The following is a 22,218-nucleotide window of genomic DNA, read 5'->3' on the forward strand; positions in this document are numbered from 1 at the left end:
GTCGGAACAATTCCAAGTGCTTATGTGTTGGGTTGAAAGAGAACCTTGTCTGCTATCACATATGTTCATTAACAGTCTTCTAAATTTGTACAGAGTTGTTGTTTTTTGCCTTGAAAGACCGAGAGAAAACACAAGTGTAGAGCAGAGTCGCGCCACTCGGGCAGCAGTAGCTGCCTTCACTCTCCACGGTTCTCATGGTGCCTTTAAGCGCATCCCACTCTGTGGAGCATGTTAGTCTACGCAGACATATCAGAGAGAAGCACTGTGATCATGGCAGAAGTCGCTCCCGCTCCAGCCGCCGCTCCGGCCAAGGCCGCCAAGAAGAAGAAGAGCACGAAACCCGCCAAGACCGGACCCAGCGTCGGCGAGCTCATCGTCAAGGCCGTGTCCGCCTCCAAGGAGCGCAGCGGTGTGTCACTGGCCGCCATTAAGAAGGCTCTGTCCGCCGGCGGCTACGATGTGGAGAAGAACAAGGCTCGCGTTAAGACCGCCGTCAAGAAGCTGGTCACCGCCGGAACTCTGGTTCAGACCAAAGGTACCGGCGCTTCTGGTTCCTTCAAGATGAGCAAGAAAGAAGCTCCCAAAGCCAAGAAAGCCGCTCCTAAAGCCAAGAAGGCTCCCGCCGCCAAGAAACCCGCAGCAGCCAAGAAGCCCAAGAGCCCAGCGAAGAAGCCGGCGGCCGCTAAGAAGTCTCCAAAGAAGGCGGCTAAAAAGCCCGCAGCTAAGAAGGCGGCGACAAAGAGCCCCAAGAAAGCTGCTGCCAAGAAGCCCGCCAAAAGCCCCAAGAAGGCGGCCAAGAAACCGGCGGCGAAGAAGGCTCCCACCAAGAAAGCTGCCGCCAAGCCCAAAGCCAAGAAGGCAGCACCCAAGAAGAAGTAGACGCTCCGATCTGTCCTTCAATCAAAGGCTCTTTTCAGAGCCACCCACCTTCTCTACTGAGCCTCCGCTGTTGGGTGTGTAACAGGTGTATCTGATAGATCAACGTTTGTTCTGACATACACGATCTCATCACTACTTTTGTCCAAAAATGAGATACATATCGCGGTGAGTCATGAAAGGCTCCGACCATCGAACCTGTCTCGTGTCACTTGTCATGGGGACGAGAATATCCACCTGCGGTGACGAACTCACCAACACAGACGTGTGTGCAACACCTCGGTGTCGTTATTCTCTATACACCCGTATTTACCAAATTCACAGCGGAAAACTCGCTCGCTTGTTCCTTCATTGTTTCATAAACGTCGTTACGCTGAAAACACTTGTTGGCCACTAGCTCCGCCTCCAATATCGACTCCGCCGCAGTCTCCGCTTGTGATTGGAGGAAAGAGTTCAAGCGGTGGCGTGGGAACCCCTCCACCCTCGGACCTATATAGAGGCTGCCCTGCTCTCTCGAACGCATCTCGAGCTCGACTCAACTTTCCAAGCTATCATGAGTGGAAGAGGCAAAACCGGCGGCAAGTCCCGCGCCAAGGCCAAGTCCCGCTCCTCCAGAGCCGGACTCCAGTTCCCTGTCGGTCGTGTCCACAGGCTGCTCAGGAAGGGCAACTACGCTCAGCGCGTCGGTGCCGGCGCCCCCGTCTACCTGGCGGCGGTGCTGGAGTATCTGACCGCTGAGATCCTGGAGCTGGCTGGAAACGCCGCCCGCGACAACAAGAAGACCAGGATCATCCCCCGCCACCTGCAGCTGGCTGTCCGCAACGATGAGGAGCTCAACAAGCTGCTCGGAGGAGTCACCATCGCTCAGGGCGGAGTGCTGCCCAACATCCAGGCGGTTCTGCTGCCCAAGAAGACCGAGAAGCCCGCCAAGGCCAAGTGAAGGCTCAGACACCACAACGGCTCTTTTCAGAGCCACCCACTTCAATCTAGAGAGAAGTTAATTACTACAATATGCTATTTTTAAACATATGCAACAATAATTTACGTTGACCAACAAACTGGCCAACAGATCTTATCATTCATATTGCATTGCATATCCCAATTCGTGACGTTGACACGTGGTTTACCTTCGTTCTGTCACGAACGATCCAAAGGTTGTCACTTCTGATTACTAACAAGGTTCCGAATACAGGATTGAATTTACTTGTTTTGCTGTTCCATCAGCTGCTTTAGAACAGCACTGTCCGAAATGAGACAAGAAAGTTCGCTGCTTTTTCATATCATTCTGATCGAACGTGGGTAACTACACTGCAGTTGAAGCTTTACTGAAAATAAATCTTTCCCATACAGTGCATGGGTGAGTGACAGACTGCTGAGCATCACAGCACTGGTTAGTCAAGAACAAGAGCGTCTTATGGATTGTGGGCGGCTCTTAAAAGAGCCTTTGTGTCCCAGATGTATAGTTCGGTTTAGCCTCCGAAGCCGTACAGAGTGCGGCCCTGCCTCTTGAGAGCGTAGACCACATCCATGGCGGTCACGGTCTTCCTCTTGGCGTGCTCGGTGTAGGTGACGGCGTCACGGATCACGTTCTCCAGGAAGACCTTGAGCACTCCGCGGGTCTCCTCGTAGATCAGACCGGAGATCCGCTTAACTCCGCCACGGCGAGCCAGACGGCGGATAGCGGGCTTGGTGATACCCTGGATGTTGTCGCGGAGAACCTTGCGGTGACGCTTGGCGCCTCCTTTTCCGAGTCCTTTTCCTCCTTTGCTTTTTAAATTACTTTATTCAAATGACATTTTAATACAAAGGATATAATTAACACATCATAACACAGAGGTAAGATACAGTTTACACCACATGAAAACATTTGCTTTGAAATAAGACCATCATAACGATAGAACATTCCATTGTCGATGCACATTTTCTTTTGTGTCTATGGACCTCTGCCGTTTCAGTTCCGCAATTATCTTGTTGGCGATGACGTCACTTGGCATCGCCCTATTATGCAAGACCAGCATACATCTGGTCTTCCACAACTTGAATACCACATGGGAGATCACACACCAATATAGATCTTTCCTTTGTTGGGGTATGGTCTCACCAAAGACTCCAAACATCACTGTATTCCGGTCGACCTCCACATCCAGTCCAATGTCTTTTATCCTGGCCCACACATCTCTGGCCCGAGGACACTCCAACAACAGGTGGTCAATTGTCTCGTCCTGCTGGCATCCATCAACAGGACAACACTTGGTCTTAACAAAGCAACTCCACTTTACAACAGCCCGTACTGCGAGTCTGCCGATGGACACTAGCCACATGATGTCTCTCTTACTCTCGGCCATGTCCCGGGCAAAGATGTTCCTAACGCACGTGCCGTAATGTTCCGCTTGGAGGCCTTTATACAAGACATAACCACCATAAAGATCATTTGATATGATCTTGTAGATCTTTTTGTTGGAGTCTGCGACCCAGTTAATCGGCAGGTGCCCATGTTTCGCTCTAAAGTCTGAGTAGGCTAAAACATAGTAGGGGATGTTATTCCTCGCTCTACCCTTCTTCTTCCTCCTTTGCCTCGGCCAGACATCGTAAGATTAACTGTGGAAGTGTGTGGCCAAAGAGGCTCGAGCCCCTTTATATCCGTGCTGCGGACGTGTTTGAAGACAGAAAATGTGGAGGGCGGGTGGAGACCCCTGCTGCTGACTGAGGAATGCGTTGTTGTCACCACCTTTGTTCGCTATAAAATCATTATTAAAAACAGCAACAATGTGCAGTTATTGTGCATGTGGATCAGCATAACAAATTTTGTATAATTCAACACAAGGTCATTGCTATTAGTCTGCATTTAGGTGCAGATATTAAAGAACGTGTTGCCTAAAATGGCGGTACGCAGTAAAATATAGCACACTCTTTTGTTGGTAGTATGTAACATAGTGACCCCAAGAGACACCATCGTCTAGCGGGCATTTATAGAACTAAAAGACAGAGGTCACTGGACATGAGGAGAAGTGTCGGCAGTGGTGTCAGTATCTTCCTGTATCTGGTTTAATCTTGCTTAATAAGAGTACCACATTAACGCATAAGTACAACTCAATTTGGCAAAGCTCGCTAGATGCAGTGGGTGGCTCTGAAAAGAGCCGTTGGGTTGACGGGGTTTGAGGGCCGTCTACTTGGAGCTGGTGTACTTGGTGACGGCCTTGGTTCCCTCGGACACGGCGTGCTTGGCCAGCTCACCGGGCAGCAACAGGCGCACGGCGGTCTGGATCTCCCGGGAAGAGATGGTGGAGCGCTTGTTGTAGTGAGCCAGGCGAGAAGCTTCTCCGGCGATGCGCTCGAAGATGTCGTTGACGAACGAGTTCATGATGCTCATGGCCTTGGACGAGATGCCGGTGTCGGGGTGGACCTGCTTGAGCACCTTGTACACGTAGATGGCGTAGCTCTCCTTCCTGGTCCTCTTCTTCTTTTTGCCCCCTTTGCCGGCGGTCTTGGTCACGGCTTTCTTGGGCGCGGACTTAGCTGGGCGCGGACTTAGCTGGTTCAGGCATGTTGCTGTCGGACAGTAACGAATGACTGCAACCGGCGCAGCTCGCGCTCTTATAGTGGCGGAGATGACGCGCGAGTGTGTCGTTGCCTGTTTCTGATTGGCTGCCTTGGAAAATGGCGGGCTGACTGTCTTTCGTGCTGAGCGTTTTGTTCTCAAGAGTTGTCGGTTATTTCTGTCTTGAAGACTTGCGCCTCTGCGCATTAATTAACTACTTGTGCGCTAAGTTTATGCTACAATGAATGAGAGAAACAACCTTCATTTCACATTTTATTATTGCAGTTTTGATGCTGCAGCAACTCCACCATAACCTCAAAAAGTAAAACATAAACAATAACTATATATATATATATATATATATATTTTTTTTTTTAAGTTATGGTCCTGATGAGTTGGAATCGGAACGTCGAGTATGATATCAGAGTTGGAATCGAAATGTCGAGTATGATATCATCTTGTGCAGTGAGTTTAACATGTACACAGACATTGACTTACCATGGTGTTATGTCCTTAATCTATAAAAAGGAGAACCTCACAGCATAAACAATTGGAGGCACCTCACAATGATGAATACTGACTACAAGATTTTTGCAAACATTTTAATGTTAAGATTAAACACAGCCCTAGGAACCAACAAAGAAAGCGAACAAACTTGTGCCGTGAAAGGGAGGCTGATGTGGGACAACTTGGCCACTTTACAGGAAATCACAAGTGATGAAAATTAATTTTATGTTTTAGCCCTAGACCAAAAAAAGTCTATTTTTTTATCCAGAGATTATTTATTGCATGTTTTTAAAAGTTACAATTTTAAACAAGATTTTATTGACAAAGTCAAGCTTTTATATGCCCATTCCACCATGCAAGATAATGTCAACAGGCTTTTAACTGAACAGCTTAATGTCGAAAGTGTCATGGCCGACCCCGCCATACTTTTATTTTTGTCATTTTTTGCTCCTGTGTGTCTTTGTCTCTCTTGACAGTGTCGGGCGCAATCGGCAGCTGCAATCAATTTCCTCTGATGAGCCTCCACCTCTTAAGGAGAAGCTGGAGGTTGATGCAGCACCAGATCATGAATGTTTCTGTGCTGTGGCATGTGTTTGGAGTCCTATTCTGAACATTTTTTTTTTTTTGGAAGGGATTTTTACTTCCTTGTTTGCCCTGTTTTTTGCCTTTGTGCTTGAGAGTTTTAGTAAGTTAAGTATTTTTGCTTTCTTGTTTCTTAGTTCCTCGTGCCCGACTTGTTGTCATTGTGTTTCTGGACTCGTTTGATGCTCCCTGGATTTTGGTTGAGCTTGCTCTGTTGGAGTCTCTCTTAGATATTTGTTTGGACTTGGGCTGCATCCCTTCTGTGTTGGCTCTGCTGTTTTTGTTATTAAACTCTGTTTGGGGATATATTCACATCAGCCTCTCTATACTTCCTGTGCTTGGGTTCTCCTCATTGTCTGAGTCATCACAGAAAGAGGGGTGAAGCAAGGCTGCCCTCTATCAGCAGCATTCTATATTTTAGCAATCAACCCACTTTTAAAGATCAAAAAATGACCACAGGTCAACAGGAATCCAGACCCACGGTAAAGACAGAATCAATTTCATGGCATATGCTGATGACATTTTGCTGATATTTAAGAGCTAAGCTGAACTGGAGATAATCAACCAGCACCTGAATACATACGAAAAGGCCTCTGGAGTTGTGTCGACACCACTCAGTCTGGAGTGACGTTGATGAATCCTTTTGATGTTTTGATATCATTCTTAGTTTTGTGGGATGCTGTTGACACGTAATCTGGGCCTCTCTTCTGATTGGCTTGCTTGAATTGAAGTTACCTTACCCAACATCACAGCATCTGTTGGATTCAATCTTTCACTAGATACAGCATTATTAAGCAGTTTATTCAATAGCACAAGATAACTTGATTCATATAATAAGTAAAATATAATTATTCCCATAACAACTGGGAGAGGAAGAAGACAAGGAAGAGGGCATTTTTGTGGAATTTCTTGACTTCAACGAGGGAATTGTCTTTATTGAAGAATCTTTGCAAAGAGAGTGAGAACACAGTAGGATCACAGTATGAAGTTGAAACTCTCACTGAGAAATTCTCAGCGAGCATAAACTTTAATCACAGGATGGGAGGGGTACACAATAACATTGGAGATAACAAGCAAGAATGTAGCAACAACCTTGTGCATCTGTGAGATGCTCAGTCTGTTCTGATAACAAGGAGGGATGGTTTAACAAAAAAACAATGAGGCAGTCTTCACCAGTAACTTTCCAATAGTCTGAACAGTAATGATAATATTTCCATCAGAGTCGCGAGAGAGGAGAGCCTTGAAGCAAATGAGCGAGGATTCTAACCTGAAAGATGTTTTTAGAGTTTTATATCCAAACAAAGTTGATTTTACACGGTTTGACCGAAACATTAAGACACGAATCGATTGCGTTTACGTCTCTGAGAGCATCAAACCTGTGTACTACAAAACAAAAGCACTGATCAATTCTGACCATCTTACCGTAGAAACAGGTCTGCTACTGGGAAATAATGAAAGGAAAGGTTACTGGAAACTCAATGTTGAAATATTAAATCACAATAACACAGTAGAAGAACTCCAATCTGAAATAGAAAAAATGAGCAACCTGGAGGTCCTTTTTAAATCTAAGACGGACCTCTGGGAAAACATGAAGGAACGATTGAGAGCATTTTTTAAATATAAAAGTAAAATCTTGAACCAAGAGCGGAATAAAAGGTACAAAGACCTAATGATAGATTACATCAATATACAAACTAAACCCAGCAAATCTGTGGAAGACGAACACCACTTGAACGAAATACAGTCAGAATTGATCACGATGAATGACATGTCACAACATCTGAGAGTCCATCTCGGGGTGGCAAACAAAAACACATGTAATGTCCATCACTTAATTAAGGGGCACAGAAACCACCTGAGAAACAGCCACATCTATGCAATAAGGAACAGTGATGGGGAACTGGCAAAGGAGGAGGTCCCTAAGAGGGAGACCATTCGGACTCTATGTAAAGAGATGTATCGAAGAATACTCATACCAGAAGCCCGCATGAACGCGTTCATTAACCTGAACAAGGCACCTCATCAGACGGCCAATAGCTCGGAAGTGAGTGTCGAGGAGGTGAAGGAGGCCATCCTCTGACTAAATCGAGGTAAAGCTCCAGGCCCAGATGGACTTCCATCTTAATTCTACCAGACATGTATTGGGGAGATCGCTCCAATACTCGCCTCGGTTTTTAATGAAGGGCTGTTGAAGGGGGTCCTCCACTCGTCGGCTTATAGGGGTGTCATGTCTTTGATTTATAAGAAAGGAGACCCTTACGACATAAACAACTGGAGGCACGTGATGATGATGAACATCGATTATAAGATTTTAGCTAACATTTTAAGGCAGGGGCTCAGCACATCCCTTGACACCATAGTTGAACAAGAGCAAACCTGTGCGGTGAAAAGGAGGCTAATGTGGGACAACCTGGCCACTCTGCGTGACATCACTGACACGAAGAGCGATTTTTACGTGTTGACCTTGGATCAGAAAAAAGCCTTTGACTTCTTATCTAGGGATTATTTATGGCATGTTTTAAGATGTTATGGTTTTAAACAGGATTTTATTGATCAGATCAAACTTTTATATGCTCAGTCCACGGTCCAGGCTAAAGTCAACTGTGTTTTAACTGAACAGTTTGATGTTCAAAGAGGGGTGAAGCAAGGCAGTCCCCTATCAGCAGCACTTTACATTTTAGCCATTAACCCCCTCTTAAACAATATAAAAAATGACCAGAGATTAAACGGAACTCGGACACAAAGTGGCGAGAGAATCGTGGCCATGGTGTCTGCGGATGATATTGTACTGGTAATCAATAACCAAGACGAACTGGACATAGTCAATGAGCACTTGAAGAACTATGAAAAGGCCTCAGGAGCAAAATTAAACCAACACAAAACAGAGGCAGACTGGTTTGGAAATCCTAATAATAAAGTCCCACTTGCTATAAAAGATCAAGCCAAAACTACCATCCTGGGATTAGAGTTCTCCCACACATGCAGCTACAATGAAAACTGGAGCGCAAAAGAAAGGGAAGTGATAGAAGAACTTAGCAAGTGGGAAAACAAGAACACCACTTACAAACTCAGAATTTTAATCATAAAAACATTTGTTTTATCTAAATTAATGTTCTTAACAAACATATTTCCCCCTCAAGCGCACACTATAAAGAGGTTAAACAAGCTGCTTGTCAATTTTATCTGGGGAACCACCAGAGAGGTGGCAAAGCGGGAGCTGCTCTTCAAAAGCAGAAAAGGTGGAGGGCTTGGAGCCATGGATGTGCCGCTTAAGCTGCTCATAACCTTTTGTAAAACCATTGCTGCTGGAGTCCAGCGAAATGCAGTGTGGGTGGGGCACAGATCCAGGTGGGAGAAGAAGAAGGGTAGAGCGAGGAATAACATCCCCTACTATGTCTTAGCATACTCAGATTTTAGAGCGAGACATGGGCATCTGCCGATTTACTGGGTCGCAGACTCCAACAAAAAGATCTACAAGATTATATCAAATGATCTTTATGGTGGTTATATCTTGTATAAAGGCCTCCAAGCGGAGCATTACGGCACGTGCATTAGGAACATCTTTGCCCGGGACATGGCTGAGAGTAAGAGAGATATCATGTGGCTAGTGTCCATCGGCAGACTCGCAGTACGGGCTGTTGTAAAGTGGAGTTGCTTTGTTAAGACCAAGTGTTGTCCTGTTGATGGATGCCAGCAGGACGAGACAATTGACCACCTGTTGTTGGAGTGTCCTCGGGCCAGAGATGTGTGGGCCAGGATAAAAGACATTGGACTGGATGTGGAGGTCAACCGGAATACAGTGATGTTTGGAATCTTTGGTGAGTCTATACCACAACAAAAGAAAGATCTATATTGGTGTGTGATCTCCCATGTGGTGTTCAAGTTGTGGAAGACCAGATGTATGCTGGTCTTGCATAATAGGGCGACCCCAAGTGACGTGATCGCCAACCAGATAATTGTGGAACTGAAACGGCACAGGTCAAAAGAAAAATGTGCATCGACAGTGGAATGTTCAATCGTTATGATGGTCTTATTTTAAAGCAAATGTTTTAATGTGGCGGTGTAAACTGTATCTTACCTCTTTGTTATGATGTGTTAATTATATTCTTTGTATTAAAATGTCATTTGAATAAAGTAATTTAAAAAGCAACGGATCATCAGTTAGCCAGTCATTCAAGCCGCGGAGGTGGAACTTCCATCAACCACCGACCAGTCGGACTGTGAAATATGACTTTGTAAGTGAGGCGTCTGGAGTCTCGACAGGGGAGACTCCCTCACCGACCGGGACTGCAGCAAAGAGGAACACTGCGAGACAGCAGTGGCAGAACCCACGGAGCACGTGAGTGTATGTGTAAAAACAGATACAGCACCGGGAGCGTGGAGAAGAAGTTGCGTCAGACAGGTTACAATTCTCTTATCATGGGTGTGCTCTCAGTATCTACCAGTAACCTGAGAGGAATTAAGTCAGAGGAGAATCAAAATAAGATGTGACAAAACCGATGGAGTCGGGATATTTTTTAAGAACACTTATGAGATTATAAGGTCAAGAGAAATAATCCCCGGAAGGTTTTTATTGGTGGATTGCTTTCACTTGAACAACAAAGTCTGAATCATCCAGACTCTGCCGCCAAAGTCAGGATCTTAAAGAAAGTGGAGGAGCTGCTGACGGTCGTGTACGACGTAATCCTGTGCGGAGATTTCAATGCGTACACGGATATGAACGAAAGAATCCCTGTCATACCCCTGAGGCCGTTGCGAGAGTGGAGAGCTCTGAAGCAGATGAGCGAGAATTCTAACTTGAAAGATGTTTTTAGAGTTTTATATTCAAACAAGGTTGATTTTACACAGTTTGATCAAAACAAGACAGACAGAATGACACGGAGCGATCGCGTTTACATCTGTTGCAAAGCAAAAGTATAGATCAACTCTCACCATCTCACTGAAGAAACTGGTCTGTCACTGGGAAATAATGAACGAAAAGGTTACTGGAAACTAAATGTCGAAGTATTAAACAACAAAAAAAATCAACAACCTGGAGGTCCTTATTAAATCTAAGACGGACCTTTGGGAAAACATGAAGGAAAGATTGAGAGCGTTATTTAAATAAAGTAAAATCCAGAACCAAGAGCAGAATAAAAGATACACAGACCTAATGACAGAATATATCGATACAGCAAATCTGTAGAAGACACCATTTGAATAAAATACGGTCAGAATTGATCAAAATGAATGACATGGCACAACATCTCAGACTCCATCTCGGGGTGGAGAACAAAAACGTGTAATGTCCATCAGCTAAATAAGGGGCACAGAACCCACCTGAGGAACAGCCACATCTCTGTAATAAGAAACAGTGACAGGGAACTGGTAGAGGAGGTCCCTAAGAGGGACACCATTCGGACTCACTTCCGGCCAATAGCTCGGAAGTGAAGGAGGCCATCCTCCGACTGAATCGTGGGAAAGCTCCAGGCCCAGATGGACCTCCGTGTGAGTTCTACCAGACATGTAGCGGGGAGATCGCTCCAATACTCGCCTCGGGCTGTTGAAGGGGGTCCTCCACTCGTCGGCTTAGCGGGGTGTCATGTCCTTAATCTATAAAAAAGGAGATCCTTACGACAACAACTGGAGGCACACGATGATGATGAACATTGATTATAAGATCTAATATTTGAATGCAGAATCTCAGCACAACCCCTGACACCATTGTTGAAAGAGAGAAAACCTGTGCGGTGAAAGTTAGACTGATGTGGGACAACCTAGCCAACCTAAGTGACATCACTAGTACGAAGAGTGATTTTTATGTGTTGGCCTTAGATCAGAAAAAAAACCTTTGATTTTTTTTTTTTTCCCACTGTACCCTCGATGTCTCCCATGGCTTCGTAACTGTTCGTCAATGTTGTCAGTCACTGTCTGCAAGTCAGTGAGTTTAACACTCTGATCAAGTGTCTTCTACTCAAAATAAGAGCATATGTGGCTAAGCTATACGTATTACGCGTCCCTGGAAGTGACAAGCATGACTTTTTTTTTTTATCCCGAGATAAAAATCATCGAGATACTAATTATCATGATATAACAGTTATTATCTTGGGATATCTCTGTACAAATGACCACGAACAGTGTTTTTTGGGCTCTTCAAGGAGAAATACCCTAACAAACAAAGGACATTTTCTGTTTCATAATATGCATCATAGTATACAAACAATGGAAGACCGGATGAAAAGACAGGTGACTGGACATGAAGTGAAACGTATTTGAAATATGGTGGCGTATAGCTTCCTCTGTTTTGTTTTAAGAGTGTGAATGGTTTAAGAATGTTACTTTTCTTACTGAATTTTAATCCCAAAAAAAAAATTAAGCTTGATTGCTGAGTGGTTCCAGGTGTGTGTGCCAGCTGGAACAAAAAGTAGACAGTGGCAGACTGACAACTGGAATAATGAATGAGTGTAAAGAGTAAGAATACATTTTACATTTGAAAGCAAAATCCTTAATAAAGTGTGGAATATATATAGAATCAGGATCACTTCATTTATCTGGAGGGAAACTGTTTTTCGTTACAACCACAACTCCTACTCAAAATAAAACAGAAATGAAAAACAGAGAGAATGGGTAACATGTAATGTTACTCAACAAACATGCAAGATAAAAATAATGACTTAATATATACTACTAAGGGCAAATAAAAAGAAGCATCTAAATTGTATTTACAGTGTATTCCCATATAAAAATAAAGACATAATATACACTACTAAGCGCAAATAAGAACCATCTAGACATTATTAACAGTGTATTCACATAAGGTTATTACACTGAAAATATTCATGCAAACATACAAGAAACAAACACACAAAACAAAGGAAGATCAGGAAACAAATATAAATAAAATTCAAAACACAACTGTCAGCACAAGCTTGTGAGGTGAAACGGTACAAACAACAGAAAGAACATGACAGTTAGCAGAAACACATGGATGACCTGACTTTGCTGAGCAGAACCTTGGCGTTTAAGTAGTGAATCAGATGAGCTGTTTAACTGATTGCTTCCAGCTGTGTGCCGTTAATTGTGATGCAAGAAAACGAGCAGGGCATGGAAGGAAACTGATTCCACACTGGTGTGGTCCAGAAGGCCCTGGCGGCATTTTCTATTGTGTCGTATCGAGATAAAAAAAGAGATTAATCAACAAATACAATGTGAACAGGGACAGTAAAACTCTTGGTGTTGGCAATTCTGAGTTTGGATTTGAGGCACCTCTTAGACATAGATGGCTGTTATTAGAGACAAAGAAATATCCCTTCATTTGGATGCAAACAGAGAATTCAAACATTATTTTTTTCATGCAGCCCAACACCAGACAGTCAATAGCATATGCAATTGAGCCATTTCACATGAAACTGATCAAATTACAGATGTTTTATTTAGTTTAAAACACTCTGAATGTGCTGTTTTCGCCCCTGTGTCAGAGAGGAGAAGCAGCAGCTGAGACCGGATGTTGTGTCGGAACTTTAAACACCCAGGTGAAAACAGCACATTTTGAGCAGTTTAATAGAAATAAAAGATGACATGGTTCATGATTGAAGTTCAGAAAATTGCTGAGTTTGTTTCATAAGTCAGTCTCGATGCTGGACCCTGTTTTCAAAACTAGTGATCCTCTGACCTTTCTACAGTGCAGACAGCACCACTGCAACCGTGGCTTATAGACCGGAGATCTATTTTCCCACTTAAATATAGTGGGTGTGGCTAATTCCGTACTACAATGTTCATTCCTCACGATGGTAAAATATGTACAGTGGTACCACGGTTTTCGAACATCCCGGAATTCGAACAAATCAGAGTTCGAAAAACAGAGGTTTTTTTGCTTCGGATTTTGAACAAAAATCTAGAACCCGAACGCCCCTGAACAAAGCCGGAAAAACAGCTGACCCACGACATGGCTTTGTTATTGTGTATAAGGCATACTCTGTATGCATATTAGTGATGGGCAAAACAGTTCATTTTAGTAACTCAGTTCATTAACTCTCATTCACTAAAAAGAACTAATCTTTTTTTTTTATCTTACAGTGATTTGTTTTGCCACCTAGTGGTGACATGCAATACTGCGTTTGAATTTGTATTGCAGTTGGATTTAAACTTCAATTTAATTGACTTTACCAACATATTACAAATAAAACAAAGTGTCAAACATGGCATGCTGTTAAACAATTTTGACCAAATTTTCCCATTTTCTGTTTGCAGACGTACTGCATGCAATTTACTGCTTGAATGAAGAAGTGGTTGGACATCATTGCATGGTATAAATGTCCAACCTCAGAACAATATTAATCATGAGGCATCGTCTAAACCATCTTGAAGAGTTGGCCCGGTGTTTGACACCATATGAACAAGTAAAAGCTCAGCAAAATATCACCACTGAGGGAAGAATGCAGGCACTCTAATCAGGGTAATTTTCGAAGATAAATAAAATAACAGAGGAAGATTTTAAAAACTGTTTCATTCCCCAAAACCTAACAAGAATAACGTAAAACAAATGACTCTCTCCAGCACATGGAACAGGTTCTGAGAGACAAGAATGTTAGTGGTCACACACACACTGCAGCAACATGGTTTTAGCATAGAAAAAGTACCCCCTATTGCCCACATGTATTTTGGGTGAGGTCTGGCAGGACGGAGGGTTGAAAGGGGGAAGAGAGCAAGCACCCCGGTGCTGAAAGGTAAGTAGTTTAAAGTTTTGAATGAACGTCAACTACTGAGGTCATTTTGATGAGAGGAAAACAAAGCCCTCAAACTTAAACCGCACCTGTAAAGAGTCTGGTCGACTCCCTGATTTGGCAGAGTGGAGTCCATCGACAAGCTTGCTGATGCAACTCTCCTGGATCCCAGAGCAAGCTTTTGTCAACCAGCAGAGGCAGAGGAGACAGCAAAGAGGGTCATAGCAGCTGCAGCAGCGATGACTCCCACTGAAAGTGATGCAGAGACAGAGGTGGCTTCAGGTGCTGCAGTCGGCACAAGTGCAATGTTTTGGAAGGACTTTGATGGGAGAATAAGAATGTAGGAGGCCTGGAACGACATCAACTACATCAGACCTCATAATGGAAATGAGGGGTTACTTAGCAGAGGAACACCTACCTCGCACGTTGGACCCCCTGTCATGGTGGAAGAGATGTTCCCCAGTTTATAAACGGCTTTCTGTGGTGATGAAGGCCAGGTTGTGCACCGTGGCCACATCTGTACCATCAGAGAGAATCTTTTCCAAGACTGGGCTGTAGGATCAGGCTGAGTCCATCAAGGGTCAGCCAACTTCTTTTTGTAAATGCCAACCTGCCTTAAAGACGGATTTGTAAGTTCACAGTTCAAGTTTATGACCCAATAAAACAGTTTTGCATTCACAACTGTATGCTATATATATATATATATATACACATAGATATAGATATACACAGTATATATAAAACTTTGTGTTCCATGCGTTACTTACAGTCTTGAGCCTCCACAATTGTTGGAGAACCGCAGCTCAACACCTGGAGTTGTTGGAGACGCCTCACTGCAGAAAGTTCATCGTTCCCGGGTGGCACAGCAGATACTCTACATTCACTCCTACAAAAGCCTATTTTAAGGCTATGAAGGCATTATTTCTTTTTCCATTCATTGCAATGGGAAAAATAGATTCGGATTTTGAACAAATCGCTTCTCCAACGGCTGTCTGGAAAGGATTGTGGTCGAGAACCGAGGTACCACTATAATTCCTAGTGAACTAAGTACAGTAATTACCGTCAAAATTATTAGGAAATGAGTTAACACCTAGTTGTTCTTTGGGAAAAAAAAGAGTCAAATACTGTGAAACTGATATAATTAAAAAAAAAGAATTAGTGTGATACTAATCTTTGGTCATACCTCTCAAAGGTGTTCCACACCTGGTCGGCACAAACCCGCTTAAGACAGCCCCCGCTGTATGCCCTAACTGGAAAACTGATTGAAATACAAAATAATTACAATAAATAAATAAAATCATAAGCACAAGTCTAATAAATATATCACTGAAATTCTTTTCTGGTTATTAGAATAGACGCAAAAGATATTTGGAACTATCAATCCAACCACTACCATTGTAAATTAAAGAGCCTAAAATGAAATTTCATTTTCTGGAAACTTAAAATGAATGTATGAATGTATAAATGTATGAATGGAGAGCTCCATGACAACACTGAACTGAGGTGTATTTTGGCTTTCAACAGACTCACTGCATAATGAATTTCATGCACAGATTAATAATTGTTTCACGCACTCACACAGCTTTGCACAAGTATGTTCCTGGTTCTCCAAAATGGAACACTTAATCTGTTTGACAAAACCAGTTTGTTGGCTGTGGTGTGAAAACATCTTCTGCTGATGCGTTCTTAAAGAATTTGTTCGTCACAATTTATTGATTGTCTTTATGATATAGAAGGATCTAGTTACACTATTTGTACCATAATTTCGAAGTAAATAACAAAAAGAAACCAAAGGATATCATTGATTTTCAAGGCATGTGATTTAAACCGTTTTGGAATTATGTCGGCATGGTTTAACAGTTATTTGTTTTCTAACACTTGCCAAATATAAATACAATTCTTGAGATACCAATCTACGTGGCACTTGAATCACATGGAGTGTTAAAAACACAAAATCAGAATTACATTTTACTGTCGACCTTTATGGTAATAAACCTAATAAAATGTGAGTGGCAAAAGAGCCGGCTCGTGATTGGTTAGCGGACCTTGCCTTCCTGGAGACCTGCGTCAGTAGCTCGGCTCCTCATTGGAGGAAAGAGATTAGATACTGGACCCCACTGAGAACCCTTTGTCTTCCAAATGCCCGAGCAAGAACCGCCTCTACACGCGGAGATATAAAAGGGACGTGTTCGCTGCCGTAAAAACATTCTTGAGACACATCTCTTGAAAGTATTTAAAAATGAGCGGAAGAGGCAAAACAGGAGGAAAAGCCCGCGCTAAAGCCAAGACCCGTTCGTCACGCGCCGGTCTTCAATTCCCTGTCGGTCGTGTTCACAGGCTGCTCAGGAAGGGCAACTATGCACAGCGTGTCGGTGCCGGCGCCCCCGTCTACCTGGCGGCTGTGCTGGAGTATCTGACCGCTGAAATCCTGGAGCTGGCTGGAAACGCCGCCCGCGACAACAAGAAGACCAGGATCATCCCCCGCCACCTGCAGCTGGCTGTCCGCAACGACGAGGAGCTTAACAAGCTGCTCGGAGGAGTCACCATCGCTCAGGGCGGAGTGCTGCCCAACATCCAGGCGGTTCTGCTGCCGAAAAAGACCGAGAAGCCCGCCAAGGCCAAGTAAATGCTCCAATAACACAATGGCTCTTTTCAGAGCCACCCACTTTAAACTATGAGAAGCTTTGGTTTCCAACCCATTTTGAAGAAATTCTGATTGTGAAACTCCATTCATTACATTAAGGCAGTCTCTCAATTGAATTCAATTAAATTCACACAGTATGAGGAAAGTGGCCGACCATCCCAATTCACAGACATCAAACAACTCTCAATCACGATTGAATTTTAAGTGTCATTTCTGTCTACATCGAACGTTGAATTATTTAATCGGAGCAGTAAAAAATACTTTCAGTAGCAACATCGTTACGTATCCACTGATCATGTTAAAGAGCAAGTGTTGTATTATAATCCGGATCAGCAGGTGGGGTAGGATTTAAATTATTAATATCGAGCGTATATTCAGAGTATGACTAAGTGAATACGGGATGTCTGTGCAACTCTTGCAAGTCTGAATGAGCGCGAGACACTTCACTCCTCCCCTGCCTAACTGCCAGTCCCCAATCACGTCCGTAAAATGGATTTATATAGGAGTGACGCAGCGCTTTGACCATAACAGCGGAGACGTAGCTAACGTTAGGATGTCTGGCAGAGGGAAGGGCGGCAAAGGACTCGGAAAAGGAGGCGCCAAGCGTCATCGCAAGGTTCTCCGCGATAACATCCAGGGCATCACCAAGCCCGCTATTCGCCGTCTGGCTCGCCGTGGCGGAGTCAAGCGAATCTCTGGCCTCATCTACGAGGAGACCCGCGGGGTGCTTAAGGTCTTCCTGGAGAACGTGATCCGTGACGCCGTCACTTACACCGAGCACGCCAAGAGGAAGACCGTGACCGCCATGGACGTGGTCTACGCTCTCAAGAGGCAGGGCCGCACTCTGTACGGCTTCGGCGGTTAAACCAATGGTGAATCGTTCACAACCCAAAGGCTCTTTTAAGAGCCGCCCACCTTTCCTAAGTGGCGGTGTTCTTAGTGTGTTTTGTTTGTTATGAATAGCATATGATACGATGTAATGAGTCTACAACCAAGTAGTGAAGGTAAGTGTTGCTTACTTTGTCACAGTTGCGTTTTAGAGTCATGGCCACCATCTTAATGACCAAACAAGTTTCAAACTGAGATTGAGAGCGTTACTATGCAGTGCACTTACGAAAACCACATGACTCTAGAACTCTAGAACTGACATAGAATATAAATAAAATTGGAACAGTCCCCTCTTAAAAAGGTGACTCTTTTCTTTTCGAATGAAAATAACGCAGTTTTCCTCATATTTCTGTGAGAATATTTCGTGATATTCCATTGTTTATATATAATGAAACATTCGCTCGTTAGTTTGTGTTGTGTACATTTTAAATTTGACAATTATAGTTTCGTAGGTGAGTGCCATGAAACGTTCGCCCGTTAGTTTGAGTGTGTGGCTCTGAAAAGAGCCGTTGAGTGAGAGGCGTGTGGGTTTAAGCTCGCTCTCCGCGGATGCGCCGGGCCAGCTGGATGTCTTTGGGCATGATGGTGACTCTCTTGGCGTGGATGGCGCACAGGTTGGTGTCCTCGAAGAGGCCGACCAGATAAGCCTCGCTGGCCTCCTGCAGAGCCATGACGGCGGAGCTCTGGAAGCGCAGGTCGGTCTTGAAGTCCTGCGCGATCTCACGGACCAGACGCTGGAAGGGCAGCTTGCGGATCAGCAACTCGGTGGACTTCTGGTAGCGACGGATCTCTCTCAGAGCCACAGTGCCGGGCCTGTAACGGTGAGGCTTCTTGACTCCGCCGGTGGCTGGGGCGCTCTTGCGGGCGGCCTTGGTGGCCAGCTGCTTCCTGGGGGCTTTGCCTCCGGTGGACTTACGGGCGGTCTGCTTGGTTCTGGCCATGGTAGTGGAGCTCTTCTGTGTTCAGAAAAGGTGATATCTGAGGGGATGAGGCTCCGTCTTTTAAGCGCCGAAAGAGCATCGTCATTCCGACGTCATTTTTACAGCTCTGGTCCTGATTGGTGACAAATCACTCCGCCTCCACGGGAAGAGCTGATTGGAGGAATCGCTTTCAAATCACGCGCAACAGTCCAAAGTCATTTCCAGTGTCCTCATGTTCCGAGATTTAAGTAAAAATCCACTTGTAAAGAGCCATTTCTGTTCTTTTGGTTAATAAATGATTTAAATTAATTTAGACATTTATTAACATTTATTTAATTAATATGGAGGGACGGATAAATAGTTTGTATGGAAAACTACAAAATATTCGTGATGTCGTGATATCTCTAAGCACTTAGTCAATGGATCAGTCCAAAATATTTCAGCTTTCACGCGCATGTTCGCGTTTTGAGTTAAGGAAAAAAAGGGGAGAAACGTGATCCCGACTTAAGTTAGGAACATGTGATTTCTTCCTGAATGGAAACTATGGCGCTTTTCTTGCGCAACTCCACATTACCCTGTCAGCCATTTCTGAGATGGTCATCAGTTGTGTTTGAAGCTTTAATTGAGTCGACATGCATGGAAAACCACTAAATATATGCTGGCAACAACAGCAAAGCTCGTCAGATAAAGTGGGTGGCTCTGAAAAGAGCCGTTGTGGTGAAATAGTCAGCCGACCATTTACTTGGAGCTGGTGTACTTGGTGACGGCCTTTGTTCCCTCGGACACGGCGTGCTTGGCCAGCTCACCGGGGAGGAGCAGGCGCACGGCGGTCTGGATCTCCCGGGAAGAGATGGTGGAGCGCTTGTTGTAGTGAGCCAGGCGAGACGCTTCTCCGGCGATGCGCTCGAAGATGTCGTTGACGAACGAGTTCATGATGCTCATGGCCTTGGACGAGATGCCGGTGTCGGGATGGACCTGCTTGAGCACCTTGTACACGTAGATGGCATAGCTCTCCTTCCTGGTCCTCTTCTTCTTTTTGCCTCCTTTGCCGGCGGTCTTGGTCACGGCTTTCTTGGAGCCCTTCTTGGGCGCGGACTTGGCTGGCTCAGGCATGTTGCTGCTGGACAGTAGCGAGTGACTGCAACCGGCGCAGCTCGCGGTTTTATAGCCGTGTAGCTGTGTCGTTGCATGTTTCTGATTGGCTCCTTTGAAAAGTGGCGGGTTGGCTTTTCTTTCGTTTGTGTCGCTCTTGGCTGCGGCCACAGAAACTGCTGGTGTTCTTTATATACACGTCATTGAATGAGAAGATGTGATGCTTATAGAGAAACCAGAGAAATTTGAAAATTGTGTGATGCACCAACAACCTGACGAAAATGTCGCGGGGGAAAGGCACGCCCATTCAGTCTCCTTTCTCTTTCCACCAAGCATCTTAATGTCACGTTATAAAGCGGTCATGAGTTATATAATACTGTGTGCTGTTGTGCGTTTATTCATTAACGTATATTTTTTCTGGTCTGTGAAATGCAGCAATCTAATAAAACAGCCATTGTTAGGGATATACAGGACACTCAAAGTGAACGGGGTACACTTGATTGATGAACTTCTCTCTAGTTGAAAGTGGGTGGCTCTGAAAAGAGCCTTTGTGGTGTTGGGAGCCTTCACTTGGCCTTGGCGGGCTTCTCGGTCTTTTTCGGCAGCAGAACCGCCTGGATGTTGGGCAGCACTCCACCCTGAGCGATGGTGACTCCTCCGAGCAGCTTGTTGAGCTCCTCGTCGTTGCGGACAGCCAGCTGCAGGTGGCGGGGGATGATCCTGGTCTTCTTGTTGTCGCGGGCGGCGTTTCCAGCCAGCTCCAGGATTTCAGCGGTCAGATACTCCAGCACAGCCGCCAGGTAGACGGGGGCACCGGCACCAACACGCTGAGCGTAGTTGCCCTTCCTGAGCAGCCTGTGGACACGACCGACAGGGAACTGGAGTCCGGCTCTGGAGGAGCGGGACTTGGCCTTGGCGCGGGACTTGCCACCGGTTTTGCCTCTTCCACTCATGGTAGCTTGGAAAATTCAGTCGAGATGTGATTGAGAGAGTAGGGCAGCCTCTAAATAGGTCCGAGGGTGGAGGGCGGTCCCAACGAGACTTTAACTCTTTCCTCCAATGAAATATGGAGTTTGTGGCTAGGTTGATGTTGGAGGCGGAGGTAGTGGCCAACGAGCCTTTTCTGTGTGGATGCACGAGCGAGATCTTCACTGGGAACAGCTCATTGTTTGCCACTGAAGTAGATAATCTAATCACTAAATGACAATTGATGCGTGATGCGTTATGACTCTCCAAGTAATGTGTCTCAGTACTAAGGACAGTCGTGATGAGAACGTGCATCTATCAGAAACGCATCTATTAAACACAGCGGAGGCTCAGTAGAGAAAGTGGGTGGCTCTGAAAAGAGCCTTTTAAGGAAGACAAGAACGTCTACTTTTTCTTGGGTGCTGCCTTCTTGGCTTTAGGCTTGGCTGCCTTCTTGACCGGAGTTTTCTTGGCCGCGGGCTTCTTAGCCGCCTTCTTGGGGCTCTTGGCGGGCTTCTTGGCAGCGGCTTTCTTGGGACTCTTTGTCGCCGCCTTCTTAGCTGCAGGCTTCTTGGCCGCCTTCTTCGGAGACTTCTTGGCGGCCGCCGGCTTCTTCGCTGGGCTCTTGGGCTTCTTGGCGGCGGCAGGTTTCTTGGCGGCAGCCTTCTTGGCTTTGGGAGCGGCTTTCTTGGCTTTGGGAGCTTCTTTCTTGCTCATCTTGAAAGAGCCGGAAGCTCCGGTACCCTTGGTCTGAACCAGGGTTCCGGCAGTAACTAGCTTCTTCACAGCGGTCTTAACGCGAGCATTGTTCTTCTCCACATCGTATCCTCCGGCGGACAGAGCTTTCTTGATGGCGGCTAGTGACACACCGCTGCGCTCCTTGGAGGCGGACACAGCCTTGACGATGAGCTCGCCGACGCTGGGGCCGGTCTTGGCGGGCTTCGTGGCCTTCTTCTTCTTGGCGGCCTTGGCCGGAGCGGCGGCTGGTGCTGGAGCGACTTCTGCCATGTTCACAGTGCTTCTCTCTCAAACGTCCGTGTAGATTGACACGCTCTACTGTGTGGGATGTACTTAAACGCAGCATGAGAACCGTGGAGAGTGAAGGCAGCTGCAGCTCCACGAGCAGCGCGACGCTGCTCCACACTTGTGTTTTCTCTCCTTCTTTCAAAGCGACAAACAACGACTCTGTACACATTTAAAAGACTATAAATTAACATTTATGGTAGCGGGCACCTTTCTCTTCCATCTCAACACACAAACACTTGAAAATGTCCTTATACTTTTGTCGTAAATCGTCATAAATTCACCTCATCGCTGTCGTCAGCGCTCCTCCTCACGGATGTCCTCCTCGTTTTTCTTCGATAAAAGAAGAAAAACCAATGAAAACGTCGCCAAACCGAGTTGATAGTGTAGCAGGCTCTTTATTTATTCCATGGAAAAGTGAGTTAGATATTTTTTCATCAGCCATGTCGAATAACATGGCGTTTAAAACGCATAGCAAAC

The 22,218-nt window shown here is 45.1% G+C and overlaps 7 protein-coding genes and 1 pseudogene across 7 annotated transcripts; 3 read left to right on the forward strand and 5 right to left on the reverse strand.

Moving 5' to 3' along the window:
- Window positions 1–256: 256 nt before the first annotated feature.
- On the forward strand, window positions 257–989 carry LOC128753598 (histone H1-like). The gene has a single exon (XM_053855388.1). It carries the CDS (start codon window positions 271–273, stop codon window positions 877–879), a length of 609 nt encoding a protein of 202 aa, XP_053711363.1. The 5' UTR covers window positions 257–270; the 3' UTR covers window positions 880–989.
- Window positions 990–1,416: 427 nt separating this feature from the next.
- On the forward strand, window positions 1,417–20,956 carry LOC128753595 (uncharacterized). Its single transcript, XM_053855384.1, has 4 exons — window positions 1,417–1,812; window positions 8,389–8,398; window positions 16,436–16,827; window positions 20,761–20,956. Exons 1-4 carry the CDS (start codon window positions 1,430–1,432, stop codon window positions 20,810–20,812), a joined length of 837 nt encoding a protein of 278 aa, XP_053711359.1. The 5' UTR covers window positions 1,417–1,429; the 3' UTR covers window positions 20,813–20,956.
- On the reverse strand, window positions 3,987–4,421 carry LOC128753602 (histone H2B 1/2-like; annotated as a pseudogene).
- On the forward strand, window positions 17,394–17,757 carry LOC128753612 (histone H4). The gene has a single exon (XM_053855403.1). The coding sequence runs from the start codon at window positions 17,403–17,405 to the stop codon at window positions 17,712–17,714; it is 312 nt and encodes a 103-aa protein (XP_053711378.1). The 5' UTR covers window positions 17,394–17,402; the 3' UTR covers window positions 17,715–17,757.
- On the reverse strand, window positions 18,162–18,678 carry LOC128753600 (histone H3). The gene has a single exon (XM_053855390.1). The coding sequence runs from the start codon at window positions 18,676–18,678 to the stop codon at window positions 18,268–18,270; it is 411 nt and encodes a 136-aa protein (XP_053711365.1). The 3' UTR covers window positions 18,162–18,267.
- On the reverse strand, window positions 19,244–19,775 carry LOC128753606 (histone H2B 1/2). The gene has a single exon (XM_053855396.1). The coding sequence runs from the start codon at window positions 19,768–19,770 to the stop codon at window positions 19,396–19,398; it is 375 nt and encodes a 124-aa protein (XP_053711371.1). The 5' UTR covers window positions 19,771–19,775; the 3' UTR covers window positions 19,244–19,395.
- LOC128753601 (histone H2A-like) lies at window positions 20,098–20,717 on the reverse strand. Its single transcript, XM_053855392.1, has one exon. The coding sequence runs from the start codon at window positions 20,700–20,702 to the stop codon at window positions 20,316–20,318; it is 387 nt and encodes a 128-aa protein (XP_053711367.1). The 5' UTR covers window positions 20,703–20,717; the 3' UTR covers window positions 20,098–20,315.
- LOC128753599 (histone H1-like) lies at window positions 20,813–21,739 on the reverse strand. The gene has a single exon (XM_053855389.1). The coding sequence runs from the start codon at window positions 21,721–21,723 to the stop codon at window positions 21,121–21,123; it is 603 nt and encodes a 200-aa protein (XP_053711364.1). The 5' UTR covers window positions 21,724–21,739; the 3' UTR covers window positions 20,813–21,120.
- Between the last annotated feature and the right edge of the window lie 479 nt (window positions 21,740–22,218).

Source organism: Synchiropus splendidus, chromosome 2 (assembly GCF_027744825.2).
Source record: "Synchiropus splendidus isolate RoL2022-P1 chromosome 2, RoL_Sspl_1.0, whole genome shotgun sequence".
Taxonomy (NCBI): domain Eukaryota; kingdom Metazoa; phylum Chordata; class Actinopteri; order Syngnathiformes; family Callionymidae; genus Synchiropus; species Synchiropus splendidus.

Excerpts from the sequence above, each read along its gene's own strand:
- LOC128753600 (XM_053855390.1), bottom strand. The coding sequence starts at position 18,678 with ATGGCCAGAACCAAGCAGACCGCCCGTAAGTCCACCGGAGGCAAAGCC.
- LOC128753606 (XM_053855396.1), bottom strand. The coding sequence starts at position 19,770 with ATGCCTGAGCCAGCCAAGTCCGCGCCCAAGAAGGGCTCCAAGAAAGCC.
- LOC128753598 (XM_053855388.1), top strand. The coding sequence starts at position 271 with ATGGCAGAAGTCGCTCCCGCTCCAGCCGCCGCTCCGGCCAAGGCCGCC.
- LOC128753612 (XM_053855403.1), top strand. The coding sequence starts at position 17,403 with ATGTCTGGCAGAGGGAAGGGCGGCAAAGGACTCGGAAAAGGAGGCGCC.
- LOC128753599 (XM_053855389.1), bottom strand. The coding sequence starts at position 21,723 with ATGGCAGAAGTCGCTCCAGCACCAGCCGCCGCTCCGGCCAAGGCCGCC.
- LOC128753595 (XM_053855384.1), top strand. The coding sequence starts at position 1,430 with ATGAGTGGAAGAGGCAAAACCGGCGGCAAGTCCCGCGCCAAGGCCAAG. Across the intron at positions 16,828-20,760 it reads GAGAAGCCCGCCAAGGCCAA|GTCCGAGGGTGGAGGGCGGT; the intron begins GTAAATGCTCCA and ends GCCTCTAAATAG.
- LOC128753601 (XM_053855392.1), bottom strand. The coding sequence starts at position 20,702 with ATGAGTGGAAGAGGCAAAACCGGTGGCAAGTCCCGCGCCAAGGCCAAG.